At 35.5% G+C, this 14,017-nt stretch overlaps 1 protein-coding gene across 2 annotated transcripts in view; it reads right to left on the minus strand.

The window, feature by feature from the left end:
- Nucleotides 1-346: 346 nt before the first annotated feature.
- Nucleotides 347-14,017, minus strand: part of LOC135169817 (zwei Ig domain protein zig-8-like) — a 29,817-nt gene continuing 16,146 nt past the window's right edge. Inside the window, exons 3-7 of one of the 2 annotated variants that reach the window (XM_064135136.1) lie at nt 12,405-12,574; nt 10,086-10,296; nt 2,227-2,354; nt 1,386-1,554; nt 347-1,302 (exon numbers count right to left, since the gene is read on the minus strand). In XM_064135136.1, coding sequence (XP_063991206.1) covers nt 1,190-1,302; nt 1,386-1,554; nt 2,227-2,354; nt 10,086-10,296; nt 12,405-12,574 — 791 coding nt within the window. In that variant the 3' untranslated portion in view covers nt 347-1,189. The remainder of the gene's footprint in view (nt 1,303-1,385; nt 1,555-2,226; nt 2,355-10,085; nt 10,297-12,404; nt 12,575-14,017) is intronic. The other variant, XM_064135137.1, reaches the window with a different exon arrangement.

Genomic DNA, 14,017 nt, shown 5'->3' on the forward strand with positions numbered 1-14,017 from the left:
GGAGTCCCATGTTGCCATCACTTGAGAGTAACTATCGGAAGTGTAATTCTCTCATACGATTACATTCATTTGGTTCCATGCCTCAATGAATTTCATCACAATAATGCGGTAGTTTTTCAAGTTTTCGTATTTAGGAAGAAAAACATTTCCTACATGGGGCTCCATGAAAAACAATTGGCAAAAAACGATTTGTGCGCCAATTTTTTCATCAATTGATGTTTTATGCTAATCCGAATAATTAATCCAATGAAAATTGATAAATTAAATATTTACAATAGAACCTGTGTTACAATCAATCAGGTATTGTGCCTAAAAATGAAGGATTAAAAATAAAATCTTCATTAAATCCGATGGCTCAGCTTTTATTGTACCTCCACGTCTCATTAATCAATCTTAATTTTTAATTTAACTTCCAAGGGACATTACATAATTTGTCCATAGGAACGAGCGAGAAATATCTGTACAATATTTTGGAAAATTCTCTATACTTGAAGAGTCATGGTCCCCCTTGCTTAAAATCAATTCCAACTCTTCCTATTTCACTTTCAATGAATTCTTCGAAAAAACATGCATAAGACAAAAATAAGTTAGCAGCAATAGAAGAAAACCTTTCTTAATTTCAACGACGTTTTAATTACCCTTTTTCAGTATAAAAATGTTAGCCATTGATGCGTTCATCTAAAATTCGTTCCATTGTTTACCCATTCCAAATATATGGCAATTAAGAATTACCGATAATTCATTATGCGCTTCAACTTTCGTTTACACCATCAAGCAACAAAGATAACTGATCATTATTATACGCATGTTAATTATTCTTGCCGAATAATTCATTGTAATTGATATGTGAAACAATTTTCTTCATGTCAAGCTATTTACAATAATAATTATTTACTCATTTTTCTTCCTCAATGAATATTAGAATCAACCCTAAACAGATAATATCTCAATTATTAAATGATGTAAAAAACTTTATAATTATCTTAAATTTTGTCGAGAGTTGACATTTATTATTTATGGTACTGACTTGGTTGAATTCACTCTCATTTCTCAATGTACGATATCTAGAATCATTTGTTAGCGTGGTCAATGCGACCAGGCATCCATTTCTTTCTCTTGAAAAGTAATCCAATCTCATTGATTGTATCTCGTTCGGTACGTGGTCGCCGTTATCAGCCACCATTTGAATTCAACTTGTATATATCCTAAACTGGACTAACATTCGCGAGAGCAGAATAAACGGAAGTAGTGAAGCTGTATGCCTGTCACCATCGCCATGATGCATCGCCGCTGGGTGTTCTTCTGAAACAAATATCTGTGTCGTATTGTGCATCCTGACTGCTCACTTATTTATCTGAACATTTTTATATAGTTATTTTTAATACCATTCAATATGTGCACACGAACACTGGAAGGACTTGCATTACTTGGTGCACATGTATAAAGGCCTGAGTCCTCTTGTATTGCTTTCTGAATGAGCAAACGACTCGATGTTATCTGACCCTTCTCGGTTACCAGGCTTATGCCACCACGGGGTGAATCAAAGTTGATTGCCTGTTATAGAAGAATACAAATTTATCATGAAAAAAAATTTCTTCTGCATGGCAATGGTTGAGTAATCGTTCAAATTTCCGTTTGTCTTATTGCCGCGGTACCGTCTATGGTTTCAATTCAATCGAGAAGGTCTGTTGGGAAATTGTCTTTATGTCTTTTACCGCTATTACCCGAATTCTTAGAAATTTTCCGACACTTTGGACAAAGATCGGCATGTTTCTACAAACTTTAAGAAGATTCTGGGTTTCAAAATTCAGGTTTGAAAATTTGAAAGTATCAAGTGAATTTCGATTTAGAAAATTACTCACAAAGTGCAGAAAATAAACAAAAAAGTTTCAAATCCATTCAAGCATCTCGTGATATGTATGATCTCGGCATAAAAAAAATTCCTAAGAATTTTGAATGACATTAGCTTAAAGATACTGCAATGATGTAAAAATGATAGGAAAGCTCAAGGAGAAATGAACTTATCTTTTAAATGTTCATAATTTTATTGTGTATCGTCCATTTGTATTCCTAGAATCCCAGTTGAAAAGAAAATTGCGATACTTGCCAGCACGCATATTTCACAATCTCTTGGTAAGTGTCTTTAGCTTATGACCAATAGTGTCTTTTCCGTTTGTCTTCATCATACATATATATGTTGTATACATACGTTGAATCATAACTTACCTGTCTATTGTGACTCCAAACGATGGTAGCTGGTGGTTCTGGTGCGTGCTTGACGAGGCACGTTAAATTTATCGTACTTCCTTTATTGATGAAAAGGTCTGGACCACCGGTAATATCCGTGATTGGTTCTGTATAATAGAAAGGAAAAATCAAACAGTACAAAAATTAAAGCAATGAACAAAACGATGAAAGAGCTTTTCATATGGGTTTGAGTATGACTGATGGAACAGTTGTAAGAATTTAGCACGTTGTTTCTCCGTATTTGGGATCTCGTTCGTTTAATGGGATGATAGTCTTCCTTTTATAAAAATTGGTTAGAAGTAAAAATGGATGTAGATATCTTTTGATCTAATCTGTTCTACCTGGTGGAACATAATCAGGTTAAAGGCTGACCAGGGAATCATCCCGTTCTCTTCGTCCATCGGCTTTTTTCGTACTTTTTCCCTGGCCACCTACTCCGTGTAATTTCAGACATGTACAACGATAATAGGGATCGATTTTTGCCGAAGAAACCTATCTCAGGTACTCTATGTAGCAGAAGGAAAAAAAACCATGAATAGAGGTAACCGTGTCTATCTTTTAATTTTCTCTTGCTTCACCTTGTGGGTCATTGACCATGTGCTTGAAAGTATATGTATGTACACATTGTAGCTGCCGTATACGCAATTAATCTCTCGACAGATCGGAACTCACGTCTACTCTAATAGAGGTGTGCCAACTTCTTGGTAGTCTTCTTTCTTTCCAATCAAGTGCAATTACACGCGGCAACGATTTTTCCTCCGTGGTTTCAGAAAACATTGCTAGTGAGAGATAGCACGGAAGGAAAGATACGAATGAATTGTTCGATTCTGTTACTAGAGAATAGCACTAAGCATCTGCGGTATTCTCAGCATTACCGAAGTCTCGACGATTTCGGAATGGCAATAAGTCTATTTCATCGGTTTTCCTCTCCTTTCAACCTTTACAACTAGGTGAGGGGGAAGGGCATTTCACATTTCGGAGTTTCTCGCGTGATATTTCTGCTCGATACCAATGCAAAATTGTATAGAAATGAGAGGAGAAAAAGCCGAAGAAAAAGAATAACTTTCTAGTTTTGTTGGATGAAGCATATATCGAGAGATCGACGTTACCATTAATCGTAGGAAGAGTGGAAGAGTGGCGGGCAGTTGGGAGGGGGGAGGGGGCAAAGGGATCGGTATTGAAGACAGGAAAATAGCCTGAAAAAAAGAGATTGGATTCTATAGACATATATAGTGTTTATGAATTACAAGATTATATCCGATGGAGAGCGGGTCCGGTGTTCTTCTTAGTTCGTTTCATTAATGAGAAGGGATGTTGTGAATAAAAGCTCAAGCTTTTAAAATTCAGTCATTCCCCACTGTTGTTTAATATTAACCCTTAGCGCTCCGCACGTTTTTGTACCACTGCCTACCGGCAACTCCGGCACATTTACATGTTAAAAACATTGGGCTCCGCAGCGGAGCCCACGGAGTTACGGAAGAAATGACGGTTGGCTCCGTAGCGGAGCCAACGGAGCGCTAAGGGTTAATGATTGGTGGAGTTGAAGATTCGTTCATAGTTAATGAATAACTTGCTTGAATAAACAAGTCAAATAAGTTTTAACAAATATATATTGGTCCCCTATTAACAAGTGAGCCTAACCTACAATCAAAATCCATTCGTTTGAAATAACTGATTTCTTCTACCAGTGCATACATTTGATTATTCTATTGAAGTAAAGTCCAACTTCCGTTTGAATAAACAATTGAGATTTCAAATAGAGGGTTTTCGGGAAAGCGCCCAAAGAGTATTACCATTGTGAATTGTTAATGAGTGGTTAGGATTGCTGCAATAGTGTTTCTGGTAATATACATAGAATAGACACATTCCCATTGAAAACGGGTAGAGAATAGAGCTTGCCATCAGTTGGAAAGATAAATGAGTACTGTGGGCATTAAGTGGTTGTAGTGGTATCCCTTTTGGATTGTATTATTTCAAATCTTATGGCTTTTTCATTGTCTGTCATACAAGAACGGATAAAACATGATGCGTTCCTCAAGAGCTGATAATGATCTTCCAAGGGTCCCGGCGTATTGAGCGATAGCCATAAATTGAAATGGTTTAGCATGTGTAGACCGAGGCTATTCAATCTCCTATACATACGGCCATCTCTATATATACAATACATATACGTATACAAACCTGTCAGGATAGCCAGGGAGAGTAGGAGATTGGTTGAACGATGGGTTTTTGATGTCATCGGTTAATGGAGCTATGATGGTGATACTTCGGAGGTTTATAACTGATCACCACAAAACTGATATTTTCAGCGTTAAATTTTGACCTATCGAAATTTAATTTTTATCAAAATTGCATACTTTGATTTTTAAAGTTTTTGCATCTGATTTGAAAGTGTGTAAGAATTAAGTCTCATATTATTCATTTTTTTGTTGGCGTCTTCAAATTTGATCTTAAGAGATCGAGTATAGGCTATTGCAGTAGTATCGTTATAGGATAATGGGGTATTCAAGACTGGGAGAGACATTTTAATTCATCCTCCATTTATACTTCAAAAGCGTCCATTGGCATCAGCCTCATTTAGCTTTCAAGGTTACATTAGGGTATCCAAGTAAAGATGAGGATTTTTTTTTCTTCAAAATTCCTTGAAGTACCGCCAGACAATTGTTAAACGAGTGAGTATATTTACCTTCTTTTCCTATCTCATAAAAATTCTATTCTCTTCCATTACGTTAGTCGACAATAAGTTATTGTTTTGATCGTGAATATTTTATTCATTTCCCTATTGGCCGATGGTTTTAAATACCATTTCCATGTCTGCGATGACATGGAAATCATTTATTTGTATTTGGATTGGTAATCATAATAATGCATTTCCAAAAATTATAGTGAGAAAATCGTTCAATTCTCAGTCGTAGCATAACCTTAATTAAGTTATCAAAAACAATTGTACTCCAATATACAAGATAGTTCTGTAGAATGGTCCTGTATATCAATAAACATGGTGAATACTTTTTAGAACATTACCAACATCAACCAGGTATTTGATATTCTAATCTGAGAAATCTCTAACTAATTTTTGTGGTAGGCGCATTAAATAACTTTGTTTGATGCGACTGAATCGTTTCCCTTTTTCTATCAGTATACTGTTTCTTATATTCAAAACGGCTATATTAAACACTGAAAGAGTAAATTCACACGGTAAAATATATTAAATGTTGTCCATTTCCCAGCATAATGCAAGATCACTATATTTACATAGTAGTTTTTCAATTATATTCGTCGCGCGTATTGAAAAGCACAGAACATTGAAGTAAAAAAATTTTTTTTTCCATTGCATGATGCTTCTTTTAATGCAAGATAAAACTCCACGATATTAAAAAATCTCCAGTGAGCTTTTCATTTGTTTCAAATAAACTGATTTTTTTTCTAAAATGGTGATATAGAAATACTGACGTTCAGCCATTAATTGTACAAATTGGTATTCTCCAGGTCTTAGATCACGGTTTAGAAATTATAGTTCTGATTAAAAGATGCGGTTATTTCATTAAATTCCTAAGAAGTGAATAGTGAATTATCTTCAGCATTAATTTTCTGTGAATTAAACCCATAAATTTTCCGTCATTTTCCTTCTCATATATAAACTAGACATATAAATGGAATACAACTATAAATTCCACTGGTTCCGGTATAAAATTTAATAGCATCATAAAAAAACGGAACTGTTTGTTGTAAAAAAACTGATGGAATGTGATGTTATGCTTTTATTTAATAGTTGCATAGAATAATCTAATTTATTGATTGTTAAATTCAATGTTAGCAATAGTTAAAGCCCTTATTTCGGATAATTCACGGGAAGGGTGAGCACTGGCGTGCTGCCAGGATTGAAAATCATTTGGTACCATATTGAACTAACAAAGTTTCATTTCATTTGGTGCTGAGGAGGTTTTTAATCCTTAATATTGTACTTACTCATAATTTTATTGCAGTATATTCTTATGTGTGAATATATATGTATGTATAACTACTGTGTTATTTGGCTTGTGTTATTACAGTATTTTCCAGCTTTAAAACTCATTCAAAAATAGCTACCGTACATATTGCCTAATGTACGAATTTCAATATCGTCAAGTTGAAAAGTTTTTCCATTATGAGAAGTAGATATCCAGCCGTAAATCAGTGGTGACGGACGAAACGAAATTATGGTCAGACTGAAAAGTTGTCTGATCTAAGAATCAAAGACTATATTTACCAGTACAGAAACTTCGCAAACACTCTGGCTCTTTGGTTTGTTCGATTTTGTATTTATTCATGTATTTCAAACGAAATTTTTTTAAATGTTCTCTGGAGAATTAGCAAGTGGCCATTACCCGCAGGCGTTCAGCTAGTCAGTTTCATATTGTTCGAATATCTGTTCAATTGATTAATCAATATAACTAAGGGACCAGACGGGCTATAGCTCGCCTCCACCTTTTGGTGCGCGAGGCAACACATTAATTTTGAATTAAAAACGACAATTAGTTAAAGGCTAATCAAGTTGGAATGTTAATAAACTGGTAGATGTTGAGAATGATTTGAATTGAAAATTCCACGTTTTCATTGTGATGCCAGTGTGCGGGGCTATTTGGGGTATTGGAGTACAATTTTTTTTGATCCCCCAATGCGAAGACGTGGGATTAATTATGAGTGAAAGAATAATCTGCATGAATTCATAAATTCATTATTTATTACTCAATCGAGCTTTCATTGATGACACGTTATTCATGATTACACCAGTATATGAACTACCTGACGTCCAAATTGACTCAAATTCAGGGAAAATCCCCCTCAATATAGCTAAACGACTCCCATGTCACCGTAATTATAGAAATGGTATTTAAAACCATCGATCAACAGGAAGATGATGAAAAAATAACAACCATAATAATTCCTAATTGTTGATTTAATTTATGATAAAAGATATTTTGATTTCCCCCATGAATATGATGCTACATTTATTTCACTGCAGGCAATTTTCAAATTATAAAAAATTATAAATTCACGGTTTAAGATCTTAATTTCGTCACTTATTTTAAATATGAATCCAATCACCCGTTCAGCACAATATGCGGCAGATAGTTACAGTATCTGAGCAATTGTCAAAGTTTCTTTTCCTTCCAGGTAAAATGTTATACTGTCATAAACTTTCCGATGATGAACTTGATAATTCCCCTACTGTTTTCAATTCCTTCATTCCCCCGATGTATGTATTATGCAAGTGTTAATGTTACATTCCATTTTCGTGAATTCACACATTGTTTAGTATTGTATAAAGTTGAGTTTACGAGTTTTGTATGTAATAATGATACACCTGGGGTCAGCACAGGGATCACGGTGTGATAACGATACCTCAGCTTACAACACGACAGCGTAATTACAGAGGTGTAGAGAGAGAGGGAGGGAGAGAGAGAAGGAGAGACACACATAAAAAACGATAGTGTACAACGGGGCGGAGACACCGGGGCGAGTTATTTTTGAGGGGCTGCCTCTGTGATGGCAACATTAACTGCACAAGCTAATCGGTTGCACTTAATCGTTCGTCACCTTCCGGCTTCCGCGACAGAAAGGAAAAAGATCACGAGGATAAAAAGAATAGCAAAATAGGGGTAGAGAACTGCGAATTTTTCATGGCAAATTTAGGGAGATTATATTTATAGCTCAGTTGGAAATTAGTTCATAAATGTTTGCGTGATTTCCACAACGTGTTGCGTAATGAAATTAACCTTCTAGAGGTACTATTCTTATCATGGAAGTAAAAAAGTTAATCAGTGAGTGTGGTAATAAAGCACTTTTATCGTGGTAGAAAGAACAGTGGTGATGCATTATTCTTAAAATAAAGTGAAGACGTTGAGGCAACTTATAATATTTCTGTATGATGAAACAAATGGAAATATTCTTTGAGCGATGAGTTTCTTAGGATTAGGTAAACCCACTACGTCGATAACATTATTTACTGAAAATTACCTAGTATTCACCATATAAAATGTACAAGAATGAAAAAATTTAATTCCCTTGGAGATTATTTTAACATACAATTTTAATAAATAACGGAGTAATATAAAAATATTGTGGCTAACTTCAGGGGAATTGGAGACAAATGACCGATCCACAAAAAAAAAATTTATTATTTTATTTTTATATACCCGTTCGGGTTTTGGCTGTTTGTTTAAATAATTTAACTAGCTCCCCCCCCCCCCGCCGAACCCACTGTATCGCATTCGCCGAAAGGAGGATGGAAAACATAATTCTGAGGGATAAACCCGTGTATGTATATGCGTACCTTGAACGAGACTACTACTTGGGAGTGAAATTAAAGGATTACAAATTTGACTACCATCACCGGAAATTGAACCCGGGGTCAGTCAGGACTAGTCTAGCACTATAACCATACGGCCGCTACCGGCGGTCCAAAAAAAATTATTTCCCTTAATCACTTTTTGGGGGAGAAGGGAGAAGAAAGTAAGAACGAGATACACAGGATCGATATGATAGGTGATAGACAGATCAATTTTCAAGACAGGAATTACCATTTGAATTCTCAAATCAAAACATGATTTTTTCTGCTTTCTGGTAATTTTATATTCATGATCCCATTGATAATAACTGATTATAACCAAGAATAAAAAGTTACAGACCGGATCCCCATTCATTATTTATAATCACTTGTAGATACACTTGTAAGCAACAGAAATCATAACGAAGTTATGAAAATTAGGATAGAACATTGGGAGATGAATTGAGGTGTTGCATTGAGGGTAAATAGCTAAGCGTTTTGGCGAACCGCCCAATTCCAAAAGGGTCTCTTCTTGACGGTGTTTGAATGAAAAGTTAGTAGCAAAACTTAAGGGCAGGCCGCGTTTCAAGTGAAGCAACCTCCATCGCTCACTGAATTATTCAGTGTCAAGTAATTTCATTTTGTACTTGTGCTCGACATTACTTTAGATGAGTTTCCACTCGGTGACAGAACTTTCTACATTACATTTCTCCCTCACTTGTTTTTTAATATTCATTTTTTCAACATTTCAGTGTGAAAAAAACTTGATGAAGGTCCTATTCATCAGACTGAGTGGACGAGAGGCAGAATGAGTGAAAAAACAAGTGAAAGATAATTACGAATTTGTAGTGTAACCAAAATCATATACTCCAAATTTTAACGACTTGTCGAATTGACGGTAGTGTACAAGTATAGTAACTCCATCAAATTTCTTGGTTAAAACGAAATATTTCATCATTTAATTTAACAACGAATTGAAATGAACAATGCAATGGAGTTAGGCTCAATTATGCGGAATAACTCGAAGGTGAGATCGGGTCAAAATTATGACTTTTAGAGGGGTCACCAGCTGTGTTTCCCTCAAGAAGCCTGGATAATGCTAAGTGTTGGTGAGACTCAATACTTGAATTTTAAATAAACTCCTTCGCTATAAGTCGCTTAAGAAGGGAAGCGGAGCTGGATAAAGACATATACATATACATGGAAATGAGTGCCAAGAAGATTCTGAAATATTAGGAGTCATTTCTATGCTATATTACCATATTACTAAATTCATTATCCATAAAGGAGATCCGATTCCATTCATTGATTTTGGTTATGTGCTACTATTTTTAAAAACTCTGAAAAATTGTTGCAGTGCGTCATATAAAGTTTATATCACAAGTAAGTTCTGTCGACATGTGTGGATGATAACTTTGAATTGTCTGATTGACTTCCTTGACGGAACCCAGATTTAGCGTTTCTTAATATATGCAGTAGAAATTGACGGAATGCAGAAGTGTCAAAAATTCTTGTGTTACAAACTTACCAACGATTTTCAAATAAACTTTGTATCCAACGGGTGGTGTCGTTGAAATCTGGCATTCATATATTCCCGTGTCCTTTCTCTGCGGATATCGTATTTTCAGCTTCCACTCCTGAGAATGTGGTGTGTGGAGTGCTTCAAATCTCTGGTCACTTGTGTAAGTATAACGTCCGACTGTCAACAAGTGAATGTCACGATGTCTGACCCAGGACACCTGAACGGAATACCAATAATGTTTAAATAGGGCTTGAACATTACAAACAGCCTCGGGTACAAATGACCCCTGGCATTTTAAGCTGGAAGGCTTGGAATTGAATTCAATGTTCACCAATTTACTGAGGATCGATACAACCCTCCTGCACTGCTACCCAGAGGGGGTAAGTTCTTATTGTTCACGTGAGACAACTAATGCATCAGAGGAGTCGCCGGTACTTGTGAAAATTTACTCGCGGGCATTCAGAGAGATGAAAAATTTTCATTTTCAATTGTGTTTATCAACTATCAATGACAGTAAATAATAGAGAAGCGAAAAACCTGAGGAGAAAAAAAAAGTTTTTATTGACAATGCGAGTTACTTCTCGTACCCGAACGAATTTTCCTCATCACTTATAGTGGATTAGTGCATGACTGGGTCAATGGTAAGGTAGAATATTTCTGCGGGAATTATATTGAGTTCAAAGGATTTTAATCTACAACTAAACAGGTAAAAATTTTATATTTGCTATCAGAACTCACGCCCGACTGTTCATACGATTGAACGGTAAAATTTAACAATTCTCGGCTCTCTTCTCCTCGCTGAATTTACGGTGACAACCAAACCATTCTAACACCGATTACTTTCTAGTTTTATATCATCACATCCCACCACTATAACCCTCGGCTCGTTTTCTCTACTTTTTATCCGCTTCTATTTTGACCTTATATATACACATTTTTATTTGCGTATTTTCCTCGTATATTGTGGTCTATATGAGCCATCATAAATAGCTGAAGCTATAAGCCTCCGCATAATCATCGTATAAGATAACGGTGTAACAGTTTTTTGACTATAATATTTCTGCCGCCATTATTTACAATTTTTTTGTAGTGAAGAATAAAATTTATTGATCATTCTCTTACATGAATAAACGCTGGAATTTCCGCCGGGTAAACCAAATGCTATAGTGTGGTGCGTGCTTGATTAATATATTACCATTTTAGTTGCGCTGATGTCGAACAACGAAGAGAAGGAAGAAGGATAGACAGAAAATGGATGAGAGATGACTTTCGAAACGGTAGTCGCAGATACGTGCACATGCACCTCTCCTAATCATCAGACTAATGACAACCTATACTCCCCTTTCCCTTTATCTGTGAGCCTGCGAATTGACAACTATGGCTATTGAATAGGCAAAAGTTAATTGGACAACAAGTTTGGAATACATATTTTTCATAAATGAATAATCTGTCGATGCCTCGATAGATTCTGCAGTAAAGTGGTCGAAGGAGGTAAAGCAACTCATTTTTCAGTTCAGCCTTTAAGAAATATAGTCGTTTCTAGGAGAGTTAGTGAAAGTGATACCCAATTTTTGCAATACACGACCAGAAATTATTAACAGAAGCTACCCTATTGGAATATACCGTTCTATATAAGTGTATTTATCAATTATTGTTAGCTTATTTCTATCCTTAAACTTAGTAAAAAATTAATCCGTGATGATTCATGTTTACTCCAAGTTGGAGAAATTTTATTTTGACGCTTCATAACAGCTCGACCTATAGATAGACCAATAAATTCATAAAGTGATGAATTTCTTATAGATACGTAGAATTCTTCCCTCATAAAATATTTTCAAGATTAATCTACGAAATTGTCAGGGGCTTTATAAAGAGTCAATTCGCTAGAAGAGCTAAGAGGCTCAGAGACTGAAGGCATCCTAGCTATTGTATAACTGGTAGCTCTTTCCAGCGAGTTTACCAAAGTAATCCAAGTGGGATCAAATTTTCCATCCTGGGAATCGAGTAAGAGGTGCATTTAACGGTATTTGTCGCATGAGGGGGATCGCATGAGACTTTACAATGATATTTTCGGGTTAAAACATTCTAGGCTGCCGTGTTGAATTCAGTTTACAAATCCTCATTTCCATGTGTCTGAATCTCCACGCTCAGGTGTAATTCGTTCGAAAATTAGGGAGATTTGGACAATAGTCATGGGAATGCTAGAGTTTTTCTAGCACGGTAAAAATGTCAATTTTTAGATCCTGTACACAAGAAAACAATCTTTGCCCAAAGGGCAAAGAAAATTAAATGAGATAGTTAAAAATTTAAATGATGAATTCTTACCGTTAAATTTCCAAGATTTTTGACACGACAGATCAGCTCAACAGTTTTTCCTACCAGTCCCGTTGTATTTTGTGGACCACTGGTATCGAAGTAGGGACCCGTTCCGGGAGTTGGCTGTTCTTGTAAAAAGTCTGTGATGAAATTTTTTCTAGATATGTAGCCGGATGCGCCTGGAACAAATTTGAACACGTAAGAAATAGCTCCTTTATTGTCCATAGTAGCGCAATTTTTGTTAATAAATTAGCAATACCCTTCTGAATGGTCATTTATTTGACAATTTTGCCGTTCCGTATAAGTTCTAGCCTATTTTATTTTTTATGTAGTGAATAATCTCTGTATCATATTTCAAATATACATATATATGGCGATTTATACGTGTCGAATGCTCGTAATACTGTTTAGTAATACTGAAAATTTAGACATGTGCGAAAATCATTATAACTATACATTATATCAATGAATATACCGATGTTTAAATGTCCATAGAATCGAAATGAATGAATCCAATGGCATTGAGACTGACATTCCAATTAAATTCAATTTCAGCAGTATATCCCATGATTCCAAATTCAAATGTTTGCAAGGTACGAGGCTTTGGCAAATTTTGCAATCTTGGTTTCCGAGCTTCTGTTGGGGATTTAACTAAGCTTGATTAAAGTATATAATGGAGAATATCTAGGTGATTCCACAGTTGCTGATTTTACACAAATACAAGCTCTAGATTTGCGGCTGAGTCCAGTAAGACGCAAGCTAATTGTTTAAGGAAGTGCCAGTAGGTCCCTCAAACAATCTTCTGATTGTTTCCAACTTTTTGAAATCCATTGAATCAGTATTAATAAACATTAATGAGACTGACAGTAGATTTTCAAGACTAGCTTAGATTAATTTTGAATTACACATAATGCTTATGGTTGAATGAACCTGGACAATTCAAACTTTTGGTAGCCTTATAATTGAAGGATTAACCAAGTTTGGCCCACACTTGAAGGCCAATATTGAACCGAACTAACATAGCTCCAGTACCAGTTTAATCCAAAGTTATAATCATGGTTGCTTCCCGCGTGGACTTATGTCAACAAATATCTCCAACCATGGGAGTTTTGCGAAAAATCCCTCATTAACTATTATTGTGCCTCGATATTGTTTTCATTATTTTTTTATACCTGGCGGCGGCTAGCCAAGATATTCTGCAGAACCATAAATTGCGTTATATGAAGCACATATAACCCTCATAAATCCTTCATCGAATTAGTCTCAATTAAATTCCAATTAAGCGATATTATTTTCTATCCTAAGTAAATTCATTAGTGACAAATATTAAGGATTAACTAATCAAAAAAAAATCAATTTCCGCAGAAGATCAAGTTTTTCAACGTTTTGTCATATTATATGAAGCATTAACTTTTACGGAGTAACTGTTTACACTCACTTAACGATATACATCTTGACAAACACATCATCTATGCTTCTGTCATAGTTAACAATGTCGTGGACGGTGGAGATATCTTGTTGAGAGGTATCAAACGAACAAACTCCAGTAGCGAACATGCCAGAGAGCAAAGTCAAGGATCTTCAAGAATAAGATACACATTATTGTTTAAACAGATGGAACC

The sequence above is a fragment of the Diachasmimorpha longicaudata genome, chromosome 15 (genome assembly GCF_034640455.1).
Source record: "Diachasmimorpha longicaudata isolate KC_UGA_2023 chromosome 15, iyDiaLong2, whole genome shotgun sequence".
In the NCBI taxonomy this organism is placed as follows: domain Eukaryota; kingdom Metazoa; phylum Arthropoda; class Insecta; order Hymenoptera; family Braconidae; genus Diachasmimorpha; species Diachasmimorpha longicaudata.